The sequence below is a fragment of the Lepidochelys olivacea genome, assembly GCF_965140295.1.
Source record: "Lepidochelys olivacea isolate rLepOli2 genome assembly, chromosome: 13".
In the NCBI taxonomy this organism is placed as follows: domain Eukaryota; kingdom Metazoa; phylum Chordata; order Testudines; family Cheloniidae; genus Lepidochelys; species Lepidochelys olivacea.
Genome location: NC_140423.1, coordinates 29,829,322 through 29,850,402, shown reverse-complemented (window position 1 = coordinate 29,850,402; position 21,081 = coordinate 29,829,322). Strand labels below are relative to the sequence as shown.

Below are 21,081 nucleotides of genomic sequence, written 5' to 3'. Positions count from 1 at the left end.
TCAGGCAGCTGAGCGACCGGCTTGCGGCAGCCTTTCCAGAGCCCTAACTCCACAGGGGCCAGCCAGTCTCTCTTAGCCGCTCCCGTTTCCATAGGAGCCACAGGCTCTGTTTCCATGGCGATGGCAGAGAGCCTTGGCCTTCAGAGCAGTGTGGACCTGCCACAGGTAAAGGGACCAGGGCAGTAAACAAGCAGCAGGAGGAAAATGAAATCAGGGCAGAGATGAGCAGAGACGCTATCTGCAGCTTAAGCCGAGAGAGAGACTGAGAGGAAATGTCAGCTCAAACTAAAGTGCTAGAAATCTGGGCTGGGTTACAGCCCCTCCATGCTCTGCCCAAAGCCACACCCTTCCTCTGGCTGGCACGTGTGTCCATGGGTCAGTACTGGCTACATCACTGCCAGTCACAGGGGCCAGGGGCCTGCAGGGATAGCATGCCCTTTAACAGGGATTTCTGAAATCCCAGGTGCAGAGTCCTCTGTGGGAAACCAGCGTGTTGCCGCGAAATTCCCAAGGAGACTGCTTCACATGTGCCCCCTCTGGAACAGCAGAAATCAGATGTAAGCAGAGCCAGGATGAACTCTACCCTGACATCTGGTGGTAAGTTGTGGCGGGTTGTAGACAAGAACTTCAGGGGCTGATCTGAAGGAACTGGCGGCTGCAGAGCCATTGGCCATTATCTTTGAAAACTCCTGGCAAACGGGGGAAGTCCCGGATGACTGGAAAAAGGCTAATGTAGTGCCAATCTTTAAAAAAGGGAAGAAGGAGGATCCTGGGAACTACAGGCCAGTCAGCCTCACTTCAGTCCCTGGAAAAATCATGGAGCAGGTCCTCAAAGAATCAATCCTGAAGCACTTACATGAGAGGAAAGTGATCAGGAACAGTCAGCATGGATTCACCAAGGGAAGGTCATGCCTGACTAATCTAATCGCCTTCTATGATGAGATTACTGGTTCTGTGGATGAAGGGAAAGCAGTGGATGTATTGTATCTTGACTTTAGCAAAGCTTTTGACACGGTCTCCCACAGTATTCTTGTCAGCAAGTTAAGGAAGTATGGGCTGGATGAATGCACCATAAGGTGGGTAGAAAGTTGGCTAGATTGTCGGGCTCATCGGGTAGTGATCAATGGCTCCATGTCTAGTTGGCAGCTGGTGTCAAGTGGAGTGACCCAGGGGTCGGTCCTGGGGCCGGTTTTGTTCAATATCTTCATAAATGATCTGGAGGATGGTGTGGATTGCACTCTCAGCAAATTTGCGGATGATACTAAACTGGGAGGAGTGGTAGATACGCTGGAGGGCAGGGATAGGATACAGAGGGACCTAGACAAATTGGAGGATTGGGCCAAAAGAAATCTGATGAGGTTCAATAAGGATAAGTGCAGGGTCCTGCACTTAGGACGGAAGAACCCAATGCACAGCTGCAGACTAGGGACCGAATGGCTAGGCAGCAGTTCTGCGGAAAAGGACCTAGGGGTGACAGTGGACGAGAAGCTGGATATGAGCCAGCAGTGTGCCCTTGTTGCCAAGAAGGCCAATGGCATTTTGGGATATATAAGTAGGGGCATAGCGAGCAGATCGAGGGACGTGATCGTCCCCCTCTATTCGACATTGGTGAGGCCTCATCTGGAGTACTGTGTCCAGTTTTGGGCCCCACACTACAAGAAGGATGTGGATAAATTGGAGAGAGTCCAGCGAAGGGCAACAAAAATGATTAGGGGTCTGGAACACATGAGTTATGAGGAGAGGCTGAGGGAACTGGGATTGTTTAGTCTGCAGAAGAGAAGAATGAGGGGGGATTTGATAGCTGCTTTCAACTACCTGAGAGGTAGTTCCAGAGAGGATGGTTCTAGACTATTCTCAGTGGTGGAAGAGGACAGGACAAGGAGTAATGGTCTCAAGTTGCAGTGGGGGAGGTTCAGGTTGGATATTAGGAAAAACTTTTTCACTAGGAGGGTGGTGAAACACTGGAATGCGTTGCCTAGGGAGGTGGTGGAATCTCCTTCCTTAGAAGTTTTTAAGGTCAGGCTTGACAAAGCCCTGGCTGGGATGATTTAATTGGGTATGGGTCCTGCTTTTGAGCAGGGGGTTGGACTAGATGACCTCCTGAGGTCCCTTCCAACCCTGATATTCTATGATTCTATGATCTCATTTGCATAGGCACAGCCACCCCGCCTAGATGGTCACTTTGGCTGCTGTGGGATCCCCAGTTTCTCTGTTATTGGGGCAGGAAGAATAAAGTGTTATTATCCTGATTATGTGAATCAATGACGGTGGAACTGCACTTGGCTTCTTGTGATGATGGAGGGACTCGCCATCAACTTAGTAGCACTCGTTAGGCAAGGGAGATGGGTTCCAAAACTCCATGAATGGAGAGAGGCTGGGGACAGGTATGTGTACTTTGTGGTATGGGCCCTAAATGCTAACTGCACTGTCTCCTCTCTCCCTCCCTCCCTGTGTAATAGTAGAGCTAATTTTGATTTGATTAAGAATCTGGTTGCAGATTGCAGAGCTGAATTCACTTTGGGCTAATGGTGCACCAGCACTGGGGTTCCTCTTCTATGAGCTGAAATTACTGAGTATTGTGTTAAGTAGTAGGGAGCCTGAAGATATATTGGTGAGCGGGTAGCAGGACAGCTACTGGGGAGGAGCAGTTGCTGGAGAGGAGTGGCTGGTGGTGAAGGCTGCAGCAGAAACCCACGGAGAGGTGGGGCAGTTGGCTGCAGAGCACATAAGGTGTCCCTTTACTCCCCCCCCCCTCCTATTTCCACACAGGTGGGGGGGGGGTTAAAACTCTGCTGATGAACTTTTGAACTCTGGACTCACCAAGGACAGAGACACAGACTTTTGGGTTGCTGGACTTTGGGGTTGCTGGACTTTTGGGACTTTCGGTGACTTTTGGGTTGCTGGACTCAAGAACGAAAGGGAAAGGACACGGCCCAATTTGCTTGGCGTGGGTTTTTGCTCATGGTTTGTGTTATGAAGCCTGTTGGTGGTGTTTCCCCAACTAATGCCACATTGTTTTTTTTTGTTATTAGGCGGCTTTTGCTACACTCAGACTCAGTGCTTGCGAGAGGGGAAGTATTGCCTCTTAGAGGTGCCCGGGGGGTGGGTGGGCATGGTATATATTTGTGCCAGGTCACTGGGTAGGGGCTCGAGCCAGTTTTGCATTGTGTTATTAGATCAGAACCCCTAGATACTGAACCCAGCCCTTGTTGAGGCCAACTCTGACGGGCAGAAGGGTTACAATTAATCCCCCTCCCAATAGCTGCTTCCCTCTGGAGATCTTACAGTGATGGACGGACAGACATGAGCCCCGCAGCCCACATGGCAGGTGGGCAGGAAGCCTCCTCATCTCAGTGTTATTGGTGGAGAAAACTGAGGCGCAAAGAAGTTAAGGTTTACAGTTTCAGCAGTACTCGGGCAAGTCTGCAGGTGCCTGGCTTGCACACAGGCTACACCTGAGTCTCACGTGCAGGTCAGGGGTTTGCACACCTACACGCTTGACTTGCACACCCACAGGCAATGCTCTATGTGCAGCAGCCAAGCCTGTGCAAAGGCTGGTGTGTGTTTTGAAGATTTGGACCTTGCCTCTGCTCACAAAGTGAGTTAGCGTGAGAGTCGAGAAGAGAACCAAGAAGTCTTGACTACCAGTCTGCTGCTCTAACTATTGACCACACCTCTGAGGCACCAATCTGCCTATGGTAAGCTGATCAGTAATAACACACTGCCTCCCAGTGTCCAGTTGTATGTAATCAACCTTCAAAGTGAGATGGGTCTGTTGATCAGGCAGCAATTAGATGAGGGACTTGGATTTGGTTGATAAGCTGATAAATATGCCATTTATACCATCAGCTCTCTGTCACCCAGGGATGATTTAACATATTTGGAAGAGTACAGCAGCTGCTGCTTCATTCAGTAGCTGAACTCCGGAATCTCCTCACAGAAGGAACCAGACTGCAGTGAAACGCAGGCCTTGAGCTGGGCCAGTGGCCCGTCTCTGATTGCACACAGCTGCAATAGGGCCTAGCCCTTCCATTCATCCATTTAGCTAAGCCATCCTCTTAGCTGTGGCTCAGCAAATCCAATCCTGTTTGGTACAAGTTTCCACACGCCCCTGTCTGTAGTGCTACGGTCCATATCGCTGGGGTCTAGCACTCCTGACAACGCCCTTCTCTGCAACATGTCCAGCTTTCTCTGATTGAGCCGCCTGCCCAACCCACTCCATCAAAGGAACGCAGGAGAAATGCCACCTTCCAACCAGCCAGTCACAGCCCAGCTTGCAGCCCTGTAGGGCCTGAGCAAGCCAGGAAAAGACAAACCAAGAACCCCACTTGGCTAGTTGGGTGCCGTTGGCAACTCTTGCTAGTTTATTGTGAAACTCATGGTGTTTCTCTTAAAGCCCCGGCTCCTTGTCAGGTGATCGCATGCTACTCGCAGCATTCAGTGTAAAAAAGAGGAAGTTTCTAGCCCTCATGAAAATGTGACCTCTAAAAGGCTCAGAATCCAGCAGGCAAATAAAAAGACCTCAAATGTATTCTCTTTAAGCCAGTCTCATGACTTTTGAATGCTTGGGTTAGCAACACTATGGGGCTGTTCCGTATGGAAGTTTAGGGGAGTGAGAACTCCTGGCTCTTAGGGGATGTCTCCACTTCTGTTAACTCAGGCTCATTCTCAGCTGTTGCCCCTCGCCTGCTTCCTGGCCACACACAAAGCCCATGTACAGTGTTTGGTGGTGTGTTACACCTCAGCTAGCTGGCCTGGCTGGGGATACAGGCTAGACCATGGGTGCTGCTTTCACTCGGGCGGGAAACCAATCCACTGTGCCATGAGGACACAGGCTAAATCACTCAAGTGCTGGTAGTCTTCCAACGCCTTCCCACGAGTCTCCCCAGGTGCCGAGGAGTTCTCCCACAATTCACTGGGAAATACTCCCAGAGCGGCTCAGCTTTCAGCAATGCAAAGAACCATGGGAGCTGCTGCCCCCAGAAGTCCTAGTGAGAGAGACAGGTGAGTGCAGCACCAGTGAGGACATGGTAATTTGGGTAGGGCAAGCTCAGTGTTGCAGCTCTGACCTGGTCTGCACTACCTGGGCTACCTGTGCAGGGAAGTCACAGCCTCAGCGGCAGTGAGCACCCCAGTGCTCCCCTGCTATTGCAGGGCTCTGGAACTGAAAGTGCTGCTGAGCAGGACACAGAGCAACCTGCTGCTTTGTTTCAGACACAACCACCTTCACTGACCCTCTGTCTGTCTAGGTCCATCCATGGCCTGTGTGACACAAGCACCTGAGACCCATTCAGGGATTTGTCCCTCACAGCACCCTGGGAAGTATCGTCACCACTTTACAGACCGCTAACCCAGGTGCAGGGTGGACAATGACTTGCCCACCCTACAAAGGAAGTCTGCAGTCGAGTCAGTTGAATGTGGGTCTCCAGAGTCCAGTGCAGTGTCCTAACCACCAGAGCACCTTGTCCCCTTCACCTTCAGCATGTCTGGCTCTCCCTCCCTACACACGTCTCATCTCCACACCAAGCCTGCTCAGGAACTGTACTGCCATAGCTGAGATACTGTTGCTTCTAACGGTAAATAGTCAGTCGCGTCGCTGTCTAGGCGGGTGCTTCACATGGGGTAGAAGCTGAGTTTTACTGTGACCATTTATCATCAGGGATTATCTGGCAGGTTGCTTCCCCTGTCTCTTTAGTTTCTTTCTGACTCATTTTTCCCAGGCTGCTTAATGGGAGATTTCTTGTCATTTCTGATATTTGGAGAAGTGTCTTTCCTGTGGTTTGAACAATGGAGCTGAAAATGCCTTACAGTGCAGGATCTCCTCTGACACATGGTTTGCACAGTGGTTCTTGCTCTCGGTCTAGCTTGTGCTCACTGACTGTGTAGTTGGGAGGGTTTGCCTGGGTTTTGAATCGATCACTACAGTGAGGGTTCTACTGGGGAACATTTCTGCTCAGGGCTATTTAGCAAACCAGCTTGGGTTGGGGGGTGACGTTCCCCTGGTGTTATCTGGACCGGTGATCTGCTAGGTCACTCAAATCCTCAACTCTGGGAGCCAGCCTTACCCTGCTCCACTGTAAGAGCCCCCACACCCGGGCTGTTCATGCACAGCCTCTAGCATGTAAGCTGCTCCCAGCTACGTGACGGAGCACTTTTGGACAGCTGCTGCTTGGATTGTGCAACAGAATGACACTAGCCAATATCTCCGGTCCCAGACACAACCCTAGGAACCTCCATCTTGCAGCATCCAGTTATGCCCGCTGGACGCTGCAAGCTTATATGAGTTTGTCAATTTAACAAAGAAATGGATATGTACCAGGCTTGTTATCCCAAGGGGAGTCTCTGACATACTTCAAACCAAATGCACTGCTTCAGGTAGAATAAACAAACAAATTTATTAACTACAAAGATAGATTTTAAGTGATTATAAGTCAAAGCACAACAAGTCGGATTTGGTCAAATGCAATAAAAGCAAAATGTATTGTAAGCTCATCTTAACACTTTCAGTGCCCTTACAAACTTAGATGCTTCTCACCACAGGCTGGCTGGTTGCTCTTCAGCCAGGCTCTCTCCTTCAGTTGCTTGGTGGAGGTGTCTGTAGATAGAGGTGGAATAGAGAGGAAGAGCATGGCAAACATCTCTCCCTTTTATCATGTTCTGTCTTCCCTCTTAGCTTTGCTTCCCCCCCTTCAGGGTCAGGTGAGCATTACCTCATCATAGTCCCAAACTGACCAAGGGAAGTGGGGTGACTCACTGGAGAGTCCAACAGATCCTTTGTTGCTGCCTAGGCCAGCGTCCTTTGTTCCGGTGAGGCTGGGCTGGGTTTGTCCCATACATGCCCTGATGAGGTGTGAACTGCCCTTTTGTTCCTGGAGAGTTTTACCTGGGCTTGTTTTAAGCCACAAGGATACATTTTCAGCCTCATAACTATATACATGAAATTACAACCTATAACATTACTATAACAACAATGCTCAGTGCATCATGAGCCTTCCAAAGACACCCGGCATGACAAACTTTGCATTGGACACCACACAATCATATTATAAGGATGAACATGGGGGTGCAGGGTATTCTCCCGAGGTACAGAGCATCACAGGTGGGCGGGGGGTGCTCTGTTTTTCCCAATGTGCTGGCAGCTGACTTCCCATGGTTTGGTCTAGTGCCTTGAATAGAGCTCGGTGACCCCTTCGTACTGAAGATTATATGCAACACATTTGCCCCTTTCTCATTTGGGAACTGTCCCTGAACAGACCGGGAACTCCTCCAATGGGTGGATTAGCCTCTGGAAGGGGACACTGCCGGTGCTGGTTCATTTCTCAGGGAGGGATCTTTTGATTTGGGTTTCATGAGCTGAGCAGTTACCAGTCAGGGTTTGTGCTTCTTTTGTGGGGACAGATCCTGCCCCCCAGTGCACAACCTGTGTCAGTGAAATGTACAAACGCTGCAGGAGCGGATCAGCAAGGCCCAGGGAGCATGAAGAACTTATGAACTCACTATGCTGTATTAAAAGATAGCTGTTCCTCTTCCCCTGCCTGGGGAATGGGTTTCTCAGGTGGGACTTGCTCCTACAGCTCCCCTTCCACTGTAGTGATGATCCAGTGCTCCCAGAAATACCTGAATACACTCTGCTGAGATGACAATTAATTTAGTGTAAGAATTTGCAGCTATAAGTTAGGGGGCAGCTTGTCAACTTACCCCTGAATATATATGGTATTTACGGTTTCTCCCCCCCGTCTAAGTGTGGGTGAGGAAAATCCCCCCCAAAATGGGGAGGAGGGGGCAGTAAGGAGCTGTGAGGGTAGGCTAGGTGGTTGGAGTCTCTGAGTAGTCCCTGAAGGATTTTTCAGACTGCACCTTTCCAGAGTAAGTATACATATGGGTGTGGAAACATCCAGCTAGCTGGCAGTACTCCCAGGCAGTGCTCACCCTTCAGCATGGGCAGGCACCATATACCCAGCTTACCCCTGCACCTGGGCTTTGCCTGCTAGAGAAATAGACTTTGCTTTTTTTACCCCTTTAGGACAGTTAAATAAAGGAACTCTCTGGGAATGCAACATTAAGGCTGCTCAGTTAAACACGCCTCAGTCAGGAAAGGTGTGGGTAAGGCTGATTCCACACAGCATGGCCAAGCCCAAGGGCTTAAACATTCAGTGTCAGGCCCCCCAAAACCATGAAATTGGATAAAAAAAAATCACAAGATCTTAAAAAATAATAAAGTTTGAGTCTTTGGCGCCTGGTTTTTGAGCCATACGGGGTGTCATTTTCTCCACAACCACAAAGGTAGAAACATACTTTATTTTTAATGAATGCCAAAAGTTTTATGTAACCACCTGACTCCAGGAGCTGTAAAGAAAAATACTAAATATTGTGAACCTCATCATAAGCCAGCAAGAGTTGGCAGTACTGTCCGGTTGTGTACAAGGGGGCAGAGTTAAGGTTTCACAGTCACACTTTGTTTTCCCTCTTTCAAGTGTGCATCCTTAATGCTGCATTCACAGCAGGTTTTACATTTATATATTGCATACGGGGGGGCTGGAACAATTTGTATAGTGGGGGTGCTGAGAGCCATTGAACCAAACTAAACCCTGGATATGATGGAAACCACTGCAAGCCTGGGGGTGCAGCAGCACCCCCCACACCCCAAGTTCCAGCCCCTGTGATTGTGGATATAAAATGGGGCCAGATTTCAAAGACTCAGCACCCACAAGCATGGCCAGATTTTCAGATGAGCTCAGCTCCCACCTCGCCCTTCGATGTGCTGAGCTCTCCACACGTGGGTGCGGTGCTCTTTTGAAAATTCTGGCTTAGGGGCAGAAGGCCCAGGCCATCGGTCTGTCCGTTCTGGAGAGCACCACACAAGCTGGGCCATCTGTAAAAATAAATCACTATGACTATAATTTAGGGAAAGACAAATGGGAAGCAGCCCTGGGTGAGCTTCTGAGCAGGGTGCCCTGGAGCTTGCTGTGCTGAGTGCCTGCACGTGTGGCAGGGCACAGATCCTGGCAATAGAGCTGGCTGTGATGGGGGCTGGCTAAAGCCTTGGGGACGGTGATGGAAGGGTCTGCACAGCACATGCAATCAGTGTGAGGGGTGGGTATGTTCCTGCAATGTCAGAAGTTCACCAGCAGAGGGCAGGAGACTCCAATTTTTCTGCTAAAGTGCAGCGGCAGCTGCCCATCCAGGGTCCATGGCACTGAATGCTCCAGGTGTGCACAGGGGATCTTACTTGGAGATTGCCTACACCGAGTGCTTGCGAAAGCTACTGGGACAGACTGGGGTGCTTCTCAGTCCTCAGAGTCCAAGGCTGCAACATGATAGTTTATACCAGGTTCAGTCTGATCCACGCTGCAAGGCTGAAACATCCTTTACTTTCTGTGCTGCCACGTTATTCCCCATCCCGATACCCTTACCTAGTGTAGAAGGGATCTAATGTTGCTCACTCTCTTACCTTCCTGCTCCCTTTGTAATCCATGTAATTCTCCGGCCAGGTCGATGTGCTCTGCCCTCTTTGGGTAGCCAAGGCCCACTGGCCAAATGATCTATCTGCAGTCTCAGTCTTCCAATCCACTGCCCAGTCTGTGCCACTTTCCCAGTGACTGGCAGGGGAATCTAGGCCCGCCCACTACTCCACGTTCCTGCCCAGGGGACCCTATGCCCAGCAACCACAGTCTGCTCAAGCTCAGACCCTGTCGGTGTTTCCCTGGACTCTTTCCTACCTCTTTCCTATCTTCTGGGTTTACTATGGGAGCTTCCTCTGGGCCTCAGGACTACTACCCACGTTCGTGTACTTGCCAGTCTGTAGTCCAAGACAGGACCCCGGGGCTTACTGTCCCCGTATAACTCCTCTGTATACCTAGTCAATTCCCCTCCTTATTCTAGGGAGTAACTGCAGCCCCCCACCTGCTCACGTCCTGGTTTTATAAGCCTTGCTTGGGTTCTCCCCCAGCTGGGCATCATCATCCATTGGGCTTACCAGCCCTTGGCTCCCCTCCAGGTGCAGCCTAAAGGTTAATTGGCCTATTTTACCTGTTCAGGTCTTGGCTGGGGTGGGCACCCCTTCACACCCCCAGACACCCAAGTCATGCTCCAGTCACGCAGCGCAGGCTGGCAGATAATGTGTGTGTACAGATACTTGCACAATGCTCTCCACAAGAATAACTTGTTTTCTGTTACCACTCCCTGTTAATTAACCCAATCCCACGGGAACTGTATTGACCCTGCCTCACTGGAGAGGAAAATCTATTGTTTGAATAACAAGACCCTGCAGAAGGTGAAATCGAATCCTTTCCACAGAGAGGTTATTGGTTTAGGCCCAGACATGGGTAGCCCCTCACTGAAAGCCTGTTGGTTTTTCTATTTTATGTATTTGGTTTGATCAGTTTTGCTTTCAGACGGGAGACCCCATGCAAGCGCTTCACTTTTCACCCAGCTCTTCCTATGCTGTGTAAGCTTTCACTTTTAAAAAACGGAGCTTCTAGACCATACATTTGTGAAGGAAAGTTTCCAAACAAACCTGAACTGAGGTGCTGCTTTCGTCCTGCATCTGCAGACAGACACGCTAGAGCTGAGGGGAGTGATCAGCCCCCATTCAGCTCAGTGGCGGGTTGACTCCAGGTGCTCATGATTAAGGCTACGAGTATGTCCCGGAGGTCATGGAAGTCACGGATTCCATAACTTTCCACGACCTCAGTGATCTTGGGGCCCTGCAGCAGCCCAGCCACTGCTGGCAGCAGGGGGGTCCTCCCACAGCAGCCCAGCCACTGCTGGCAGCAGGGGGGTCCTCCCACAGCAGCCCAGCCACTTGAGCAGTGGGGGGCACCCAGCAGCCACAGGCAATGGCACCCGCACCCCAGCTCCCAGCCCTTCAGAGCAAGGGGGATTCCCCCCTCCCCCAGTTCTGCAGGGAAGCAGGGGATCCCCCCCCCCAGTTCCTAGCCCCTCAGTCAGGGGTCCCTTCCAGCTCCCAGCCACTGGGCAGGGGGCCACATGTAGTGGGGTACGGTGCTGGACCCTCCTCCCTCCCCATTTTGTCAGCTATGTTTTTAGTAAAAGTCAGGGACAGGTCACGGCTTCGGTGAATTTTTGTTCATTGCCAGTGACCTGTCCACGACTTTTACTAAAAATCTCCATTTGAATAGGAACAGCTATCGGAACAGCTAGTGACAAACAGTCAGTTCTGGGAAGCGAGTGTATTTTTATAAGGTTAATTGTCCCAATCCAGGGAAAAGATTGTTCTTTGTCTGGCTCATGTTTAATATGTTCTATCAAACTGGTAATTTGCCTCCCAGATTATAGGTATATCTGTGACTCCTTTACTAGTGCATCTGGATGTTAAATAATTATGAATATATTGTTTTTCCTGTGCAGAGGGATAAATTGCCAGTCCCTGATATTACCATTTTTGTTGACTCATGAACCAGAGCCAAGTTCATTGGTCTTCCTACTGACAGTGGCAAAGCCCAGGAAGGGACAATGTGGCTGTAAGGTCACCCCCAAGTTCTGAAGTGTCTGAGTTCCTTTATCATACTTCTGCTGTTAGCTCTCTCACTTTTGTATATTTTATTATTTCTTATGAGTCTGGAAACTCTGTGTGAAATTAGGCTAGCAAAGGTGAAACATGGCTGGGTTGGGTAAAAGGCCTTTAATCCTGTGAGGTGCTAACATTTCCTCTGAAGCTTCCAGGGTTGGCCCCTGGCTGGAGCCAGGACTCCCTGGCTGGCTGGAGCAGTGCACTGAGGTGGTGAGGAGAATTCTCTTTCTAGATGGCTGGCTGGTGTGTCTTGAATGATATTGAGCCACACATTTGGGACAAGAAGTTGTCAGCAGACAATTGCTGGGATCATCTGGGTATATCCTACCTAATCAGTGCCCTGCAATTGCAGGGGCCTCGGGCATTGGCAGCCGTCAGTCTCTCTTGTTCTCTGCCTGTGGTACAGAGTCTCCTGAGGACTTACCTGCTTTAGTGCAACTAAAGTCTTTGGCCTCTATGTGGGGTAACTGAGTGAAGATTAATGGCCTTAAAATTAACCGCTCCAAAAGGAAATGTATGTGGTCTGATACCTTGCCAAAAGCCCAAATAACAATCAAGGGAGAACAAACAGAAGAAGTTGAGCAAAATGTCTATTTGGGCCAAGAAATCAACATGCGCCACTATCAGTAAGGTGAACTCTCACGAAGAAAGCAAGCAGGTTGGTGCGCATTCAGTTCTATCAAGGATGTCCTCCAAGGAAAAATCAACAAGGCAACATGCGGCAGCCTCTGCAACTCAGCAGTACTGCCAGCAATGTTGTATGGCAGTGAAACACGGGCGCTGATGAAGACAGAGGAGCAGCAACTGTCTGTCACGGAGAGGGGGATGGAAAGAAGAATTCTGGGAATTTCAATCTGCCATCGAGTCCCCAATGAAGTGATCAGACAGCAGAGTGGAGTGTAGGATGTCATTGTTGAAAGCAGTAGAGTAAAATGCGATGGGCCAGGCACATAGCAAGGCTCACTGACAATTGATGGACAGCAGCTGTCACTGAGTGGTACCCACAGGAACTGAAACAACCACTCGTCCAAGTTCCAAAGAGATGGGAAGATTTTATCATGAAAAGACATGGCCGCACATGGAGAAGGAAAGCCAGGATATGAGAAGAATGGAAGACGTGATTGGCGCAATTTATATGAGGGCTAAAGGACCGATCCATCAAGGTGATATATAGGAAGTCAGGATACATGAATTAATGGTCCCTTCTGACCTTAAACTTTGTCAAGCTCTGACCTTCCTGTTTCAAAAGCACAGGTCCCTGCCTCTCAACCTAGGCAACACTTCTTTATCTGTAATAGTATAGGGCCTATGACTCACAGGATATATCTGCACTGCAGTGTTAACTGAGCCAGGGTCTGAGTGGCCACACTACAAGGGTCAGACTTGAGTGTCCATTTGATGGCATCCACAGGTGCTGCACTCACTCTGAGAGTTGCTAGGACTTTTGGGAGCATATCCCATGGGTCTTTGTACTGCGGTAAGCTGAGCTGCTCTGATTCTTTCTAGGGAATTGTGGGATAACTTGTCTGCCCGTCTAGGCGGATGGTGGAGGGAATTGTGGAAAGGCATCTGAGGACTATCAGCACTCCAGTCTGCATCCTCCCTGTAAAGTGGGTGGGTTACTGGCCTGAGTGTGAGCAGCACTCGTGTTTTAGCCTGTAGCTCTAGACGAGCCAGGCAGCCTGTGTGTGAAGCACTCTTGGGGCAGAAGATTTGTGTCTGGACAAGAGCTGGGTTAAGGGCAACGCCTGAGTTAACTGTGGAGGGAAGACAAGGGTGCAGCTGAGCAATGCTGATTCCATCCAGTAGAGGGAACCGTTGTGTACTTGGGTGCACACACACACACACACTCTCTCTCTCTCTAGCCAGTTTATACAGCATTGTGCTCGTTTTACAGGTGTCTCCATCTGACCAGCAGCATTACTCTTTGCCATCTCCCATGCTGGACCAGGACGTTTTGTAGCAAGTGAACATACAATATGCAGAATTGCTTCACTCCGACTCGGTCTTTCCTTTGGCACCCACATTTATTTCTGCTCTCTGGGATCATCTGTCTCTGAGTCTTTATCTACCAGGCTTGTGAGCTTAATGACGTTGCAGAATTCTTCTCTACAGCAGATGTGGCTGTGAAACACGGTTGCCAGGTGAGCTGAATGAGCTACACTGAAGCTATTCACCTGAATCATTTGGGATCTATCATTGTTACTGAAGAGAACACAGAGACCAGTGAGTGTGGAGACCAAAAAGGACTCTCACTCTGCCATGCCTCTCTGAGGTAAGGGTGCTGCTGCCAGCCTGAGACCCACAGGAAGAAGAATGAGCTGAAGCGATGGAGTTGGGGGTGAGGGAATGACAAAGAGGCACAGCTGGGCCCACAGCTCAGTCAATTGCTCCTGCCTAGTTTGTTTTCCTTGCGTCTCTTTTCTTTTTCTGCCTGTTTTTGCCCCTTAGTGAATTGTAACCATGGTATATAGGAGGGTCAAATACACGGGAGAGGGGAAGGCTACTTGGGCCTTGTCTACATGGGGATAACTACTCTGGTATAATTTAGCTATTCTGGAATGACTCCTTTGTGGACACACAGTTCTAGAATAAAAGTGATACTCAACAAAGGAGTAATTATTCCAGAATCCTGGGGACTTTATCACAGAACAAAGGGTCCACACAGGGAACTATTCTGGAATATCTATTGCAGATGAGTTATTCCAGAATAGCTATGTTGATCAATTTCCCCATACAGACAAGCCCTTGCTTCTTGTCAGTAGAATTGACTTAACTCCAACATAAGCCACGTGCAGAATAAACCAGAAGCCACACACTACATTCTGAGCTGGTTCTCAGATAAAATACAGCATGTCCCCATGAGTGGTGAGAGCTGCTCTGTTGCTGACAGTCCCACTGAAAGTCCTCATCTCACACACTTTCTGATATAGCAGGCGTCAGAGGGGGAAATCTGCCAGGGGGTACATTGGCAATGCAAGGGCTTTCTAACTTAACTAACCTTGACAGTGTCCTTTTAGCTGTACTGTCCAAGCGGTAAATTGATACCATCTCTCAGAGACTCAGACCACTTTTCCCATAGCTTCCTGGCAAGGAGTAGTCAGAAGCATTTGCTGTTGTCATTTGGAGTTTCTTCCAGTTCCCTTGTTCTTTTGTTCTTCATCTCTATTCTGTTCTATTTCCTGCTTCTCTTGTAGCCTCCAGTTCAGGGGAAAAAATCTCTCCATCTTGCTCTGAGATGTATTAATAAAGCCATGCAGATGCCTCTGGTATGTCAGCTCAATTCCTATGAGCGTTTGCTTTGCTTTGGAAAGGCCACGTCCACAGTCCAAAATGTTCCCACCTGAACGTGATTGCAACCATAAAAAAGGGCAAGGGGCTGAGCTGAAGGCCTGCCCCCCTGTAATCTCACCATACCCAGTGGTCCAGGCCTGGCCCAGTCCAGGAGCTGCTGCTGGAAGAGTTAGCAGGTGGGAGAGTCTCTCTTATGGAAACACACACAGCATAATCCTCCCAAAAATGCAAACCCGTATGCACTGGGCTTCCCATCCAACTCAGTGTTTGCAGGATTGAGGCCTCACTTGCTGTCTTTTCCTCTGTCACTTTCTGAGATGCTCTGCTGATGCCCTGTAAACTTAGGCCTGGTCTACACTTAAAGCTTATACTGGCTTATCTATGTCAATGAGGGATGTGAAAAACCACATCCCCTAGCAATGCCGCTGTGCTGACATCATCCCAGCATGGACATGGCTAGTCTGACAGAAGAGAGCTTCTGCCGGCACGTGTACAAGGGCGCGCCTTCGTCCCACACAGACCGCTCGGAGACTCTGCTTGTGAACTCCAGGTGTGGTTCACTTACAGCGTTCCCCCATCGCCTTTCCAGTGTTGGCCAGCACGCTGTCTATGATATATAGGATTCTGCAGCCCCTGAGACCACAGAGAGGAGAGGGAGGAAGTCTCTCTTGGCCTCCACGTGCTCAAGCTCTCTCCCCCTTTCCACTTCCTTCCCGTGTCTTCTACTCCCTGAACTAATGGGCTACTTAGGGTTCTAACTCGCCCCAGCCCATTCTAATCTGCCAGCGAGTCACCGCTCAGCCCCTCAAGGTTTGCTCGGGGTGATTTCATTGGGGACGCCGTGATCAGAGCGCAGCTACCGCTGCTGCTGCCCAGCACTCTCGCAGCACAGCGAGTGTAGTTCGGGGAGGTGTGCTCCCAGACCAGCGGAAATCCCCATCTGGCGGCGCACGCTGTGTCTACCTGAGGGGGCGGTGACGTAGCCCCAGACTTGTCAGAAAAATGCCTTCACTTAAACAATAACAGCACAGGGGCGAGCTCACCCAGCTGCCCGCTGCTCCCCAGGGATGATTCAGCGCTGCGTCCTCCCTCACCCCATTCATCGCAGTGCACTAAGAACTACATAATTGACCTCCCCACCCATCGCCACGTGGGAAATTCAAAGCTTTCCTGGAACCGCTGAACACTCAGCCCAGGTCCACATGCAGTTATTACACCAATTTAACTATGCTGGTTACGGAGGTAATTTCCTACCCACTTGGTTATACTGCTACAACCCTTAGTGTAGACACTGTTATACCAGGATACAGTTACTTTAGTGCTTGTCTAGAAGTAAAAGGCTACAGCAGCACAGCTGCAATGCTTCAGTGTAGACACTATAAGCTGACGGGGGGCAGGGGGGTTGTTCGCACCCCTGAGCAATGTAGCTGGGTTGATCTACTTTTCTAGTGCAGACCAGCCCTTGTACATATATAGCGTAGTCCCGCACCCATATGGAAATAAGCTATACCGGTACAATGGCTGGTCTGCACTGAAAAGTTACATTGGCATAGCTAGGTCGGTCAGAGATGTGAGAAATTCAAACCCTGAGTGATGCCGTTGAGCCAGCCTAAGCCCTGGTGTAAACAGCACTGGTTCAGTGGAAGAATTCTTCCCTCAACCTAGCTATCACCTCTCGGGAAGGTAGATTAACTACAGCAACCAGAGAACCCCTCCAGTCACTGTGTAAGTATCTACATCAGAGGTGGGCAAACGACGGCCCACGGGCCACATCTGGCCCATGGGACCGTCCTGCCCGGCCCTTGAGCTCCTGGCCAGGGAGGCTAGCCCCTGGCCCTTCCTCTGCTGTTCTCCTTCCCCTGCAGCTATGGCTTGCGCCCGCCCACCTCCCAGCCTTTCCAATAAGCCAGTCCTGCTGCTTTGAGCAGATGGTAAGGGGGCAGGGAGTGGGGGGGTTAGACAAGGGGCAGTGGGTCCCCGGGGGCAGTCAGGGGATGGGGAGCAGGGGGCGGTTGGATGGGGCAGAGGTTTGAGGGCGGTCAGGGGACAGGGAGCAGGGGGCGGTTTGATAGACGTGGGAGTCCTGGGGGGCCTGTCAGGGGACAGGGAGCGGTTGGATGGGGCAAAGGTTCTGGGGGGACGGTCAGGGGATGGGGATCAGGGAGGGTTGGATAGGTGTGGGAGTCCCAGGGGGCAGGGCTGTGGATAGTGGTCGGGGCAGTCAGGGGACAGGGGGGGTTGGATAGGGGGTGGGGTCCCAGGGGGGCGGTTAGGGGCAGGGAGTCCTGGGAGGGGGTGGTCAGGGAACAAGGAGCGGGGGGGTTGGATGGGTCGGGGGTTCTGAGGGGGGCAATCAGGGGGCGGGAAGTGGGAGGGGGCGGATAGGGACAGGGGCCAGCCTATTTGGGGAGACACAGCCTTCCCTACCTGGCCCTCCATACAGTTTTGCAACCCCGATGTGGCCCTTGGGCCAAAAAGTTTGCCCACCCATGTCTACACTGAAGCGCTGCAACGGTGCTGCTGTCGCATTTGAAGTCTAGACACAGCCTAAGCATCTCGATACCAAAAGAAGTGCATCCACACTGGGGGATGGGGTCCAGCCACACCTACCCCAGTATAATTAAAGTGATACAACTTGCCAGCGCAGCTTCTTTCTGTTTTTTCTTCACAAAACCCAAGGAAATTAAAAGCCAAATAACCCCTACATTCATGTAACATTAAGGTAACGTATTTGCATAAACCCACAACATTGCATACACACAACATTAAGTTTACATATACATCTACACAGAAAGAGCAGGGAAACAAAAGTTAAGATTCTCATAACAACATTAACTCACCCAATCTGTATTATTTTTAGTTACAAGTGAGGTTATTAGCTGTGTACACAGCATGGGCAGCGTGGGTAACTTAAGGTCACTATGCAAACTTTTACCTGTACAATCCCTGTTTTTCTGAGGTTAAACTTTTAACCGTAATGTTGTATTACCACATCCTTTCCCCATTTCATTATTACTTTAGAGAGGAGTCAGAAATTAAGGTGTTTTCCCAAGGCCATCCAGTGAGTCAGCAGCTCTCTGCCTTTTCTGGCTCCTAGCCCCAGGCTCTATCCTCTAGACTTGCAGTTCTCACACTGTGGCATGCAGGCAGCAGTCCCATGGTATGTGAGCTGGCTTACTAAAGTATGGTATCCGAATAGGAATCTATTACACCTACGCTGAGTAAAGGTGCCAAGGTAGGGTACCAAGTACTAAGTTTTAGATGTGGTGTGCTAGGTCTCGAAGTCTGAGTGAGAACCACTCCCCTAGCCAATGCTGCCTCTCTACCTTTATTCTGTGACTGAGCTATTAATGGGCTTGGTGTATTGTTTTCCTCCCTAGTACTAGCCTACTTACACTGAACATCTGGCTCCACGGAGAAGTCTTATTTGCTGCCACTGATGGCAGTTGTGTGGCTGCCTGGGGCTTAGTTGCAGGGTGAAGTCTCAGGGTTCGCCAGGGATGCTGGCTGTGCTGACATAGCTGGCCCTGTTCAGAGATGTCTCATGGGAGCTGAAGCAACAGCTTTGGACATAGGCAGGTTCAATCGGTGTCCCTGCACACAGGGCTGGATAGACATGCAGGAACACTGAAGGACAATAACGCAATTACTCTGACTGCAATACAGAAAGTGACTGACAAGTGCGGCAACTCCAAGGGGGCTAACATTCTCTCCAGACCGGCCAGGCCATACTGGGCAATTCTTGGTTCCAGACAGCTGACTGCCACGGTCTCTGACAAATTATCCTGTCCTGATTACCATGCGGAACAGTTGCTAGATAGAAATCATACTGTCATGGGTCTTGGTGGAGAATTTCAGTTTGATAGATGTGCCACTCCAAAGTAAAAGGCAAAACAGAGAGCGAACAGAGGGATATATATCCTGACAGCTCTTCACACTAGCTCTTCTTTCTGTGCTTCCCAACATCTCAGCTGCAAGCAGAAGAAGGATTTTCTGGAATTAGATTCACTATCGAGACAGTTGCAGCTTTAAGGTGCAGTAAGTATTCAGTGCAGGCACAGCAAATGCCACCCAGTGAAATAACAGGATATGTACTGCCCTGAAATTGACCAGCCAGGACAAGGCAAACTTTTCACAGTGGTGACAGAAACAGTGTCCAGAAACAGTGTTCAGCAGTAGGTGGGAGGGCAAACCTGAGCAGGGGCTGGAGGGACGCATAAGGGTGCAGAGCTTGATGTTTAAGGAGTGAGGGACAAAGCAATGGCACTTGTTGGGGATCTAAATAATCCTTCCCCATGCAAACTCCCCAGGAATTGCAGACACTTGCAGAAAGTATTCACTGTACAGGCTGGATGGCCAGATCTCACTCTTTGTTCAGAGACAGTGTTTTGAATCACAAAGTGTCTCCAGGGGCCCAGGGACAGGGTGGGGTGTTCTGGCAAAACACCTGGAGTGCCAGAGACCAAGACCAGCAGTGCACACAATTAATGTTGCAGCTCAGTGGGAGAGGCCCCATCAGCCTGCGCCCTAGCATGAGCAGCTGTGAGAGTCCCTTGGAGAACTTTACTGGATGAAATGCCACTTTTGGGTGAGGACCACAACCAGCCTGGTTCTTCTCAAGATCTGACTGCAGAGCTTCTGAATGAGGAAGGAGAGTTTTCCCTACTTCTGTGAAGATCCAACCATGCAGTATCAGGACAGGAGTTCTACTCCCCATGGAAAAGAGAATGGTGATTTCTCTGTAGAAGCTGTGGAGCCCGGGGTCTCTTCTGATCAGTTTGGGGCTGGCAAGCCCATGATAGGTGCTGTTGTGGTGGAGGTATGCGTGGCAATACATAGAGTCTTGCAGGGACATGTGTCAAGGCTATAAATGAGGGATTTCAACAGTTTTCTGTCCAAACAGTGGTTAACATGCCAAAATTCTCACTGGTATACAAGGCTAAAGCATTTTAAACACCCTGGGAGGGATTTCAAAAGTGTCCAGCATTGGCCTAACTCTGTTCCCATTGAAATCAACGGCAAAATACCCATTGACTTGAATGGGACCATAGATAGGCTGAAGCTGAACCCACATAAGACAAAGGTGATGCTGGTGGGCAGAGGAAAGAGTTTGCAGCCATGGTGCAGCCTCCTTTGGTTGAAGATGCTGGTGCACAGCCACAATTGGTCAATTCAGGATTGCTACTAGATTCCCCACTGATGTTAAGCTCTAACGTAGCAGCGTCCATGAGTAATGCTTTCTACCAACCCTGTTCAGCTAGGAGTCTGTCACATCCTCGCAGATGATGATCTGGTTTACTTTTTACCTCCAGTCTGGACTATAGCAATACAGAACACTGTACCGTGTCTCCTCATCAACATGGACCACGTCACATATCCCACCAGTCCTCTGCTCTCTACAATGGCTTTCCCTGGAATATCAAGTCAAGTTCAAGGTCTCAGTCCATATCTTGCAGGGGCTCCATGCCTGGGCCCAAGAGATCTAAAAGATCACATAAAGCTCCAGGATGTGGGCAGTGGTTGACAATGTTGCTCCTCAGGCAAAATGAAACTTTGTACCACAAAGATGAAGGAGCCAGACTTTCAAACTTTCTGCTATATGCCTAGCTAATGTGATCAGAGCAGCCCTGTTCATAACATTATTGTTTATTATACAGTAGAGGCCCAAAATGAGAATGAGGGACTATTGTGCCAGCTACTGTGCAAATGACAAACTAAATAGTCAAGACAGACAAACTGTGGGAGGGTAAACAAAGGCAGAGAGAGGTGAAGTGATTTGCCCTAGGTCAGTGTCAAAGCTGAGAACAGAACCAATGTCTTCTGACACCAAGTGCAGTGCCTGGACCACATTGCCTTTCACATAACAAACATTTGAAAAAACAATGTTGGCTCTCTCAAATACTGTGCAGTTAAAGGAAATTCCATTTATAGCATGAACTGTTTAAAAGACAAAACCAAGGCAGCAGATGAAACATGAAATGAAAGGGGCCTATTCAGAACCTATATTATTCAAGCCTATCCTAGTGGATGGGTTCATGGCACTGGGAAGCTTTTCTAGAGAAAGATAAAACTTAACAACCCATGGGCAGGAAACCATAGCCAGCCTCCCTGCTCCTTGTGGCCCCTGGGAGATGATACTTCCACAACTCCAGTCCTTCTCCTCTCTCTGGAAGGTGTGGTGCAACCCTCTCATGCGCTTGTGAATTTGATTCTGATCTCACACTCAGGGCACTAGTGTAAAGACATTGATTTCA

At 49.8% G+C, this 21,081-nt stretch overlaps 1 protein-coding gene across 1 annotated transcript in view; it reads left to right on the top strand.

Annotated features, from left to right (window-relative positions):
• Positions 1–477: 477 nt before the first annotated feature.
• ACSS2 (acyl-CoA synthetase short chain family member 2) overlaps positions 478–21,081 on the top strand; it is a 101,911-nt gene continuing 81,307 nt past the window's right edge. The window contains exon 1 of the mRNA XM_084645241.1: positions 478–597. Coding sequence (XP_084501367.1) covers positions 573–597 — 25 coding nt within the window. The 5' untranslated portion in view covers positions 478–572. The remainder of the gene's footprint in view (positions 598–21,081) is intronic.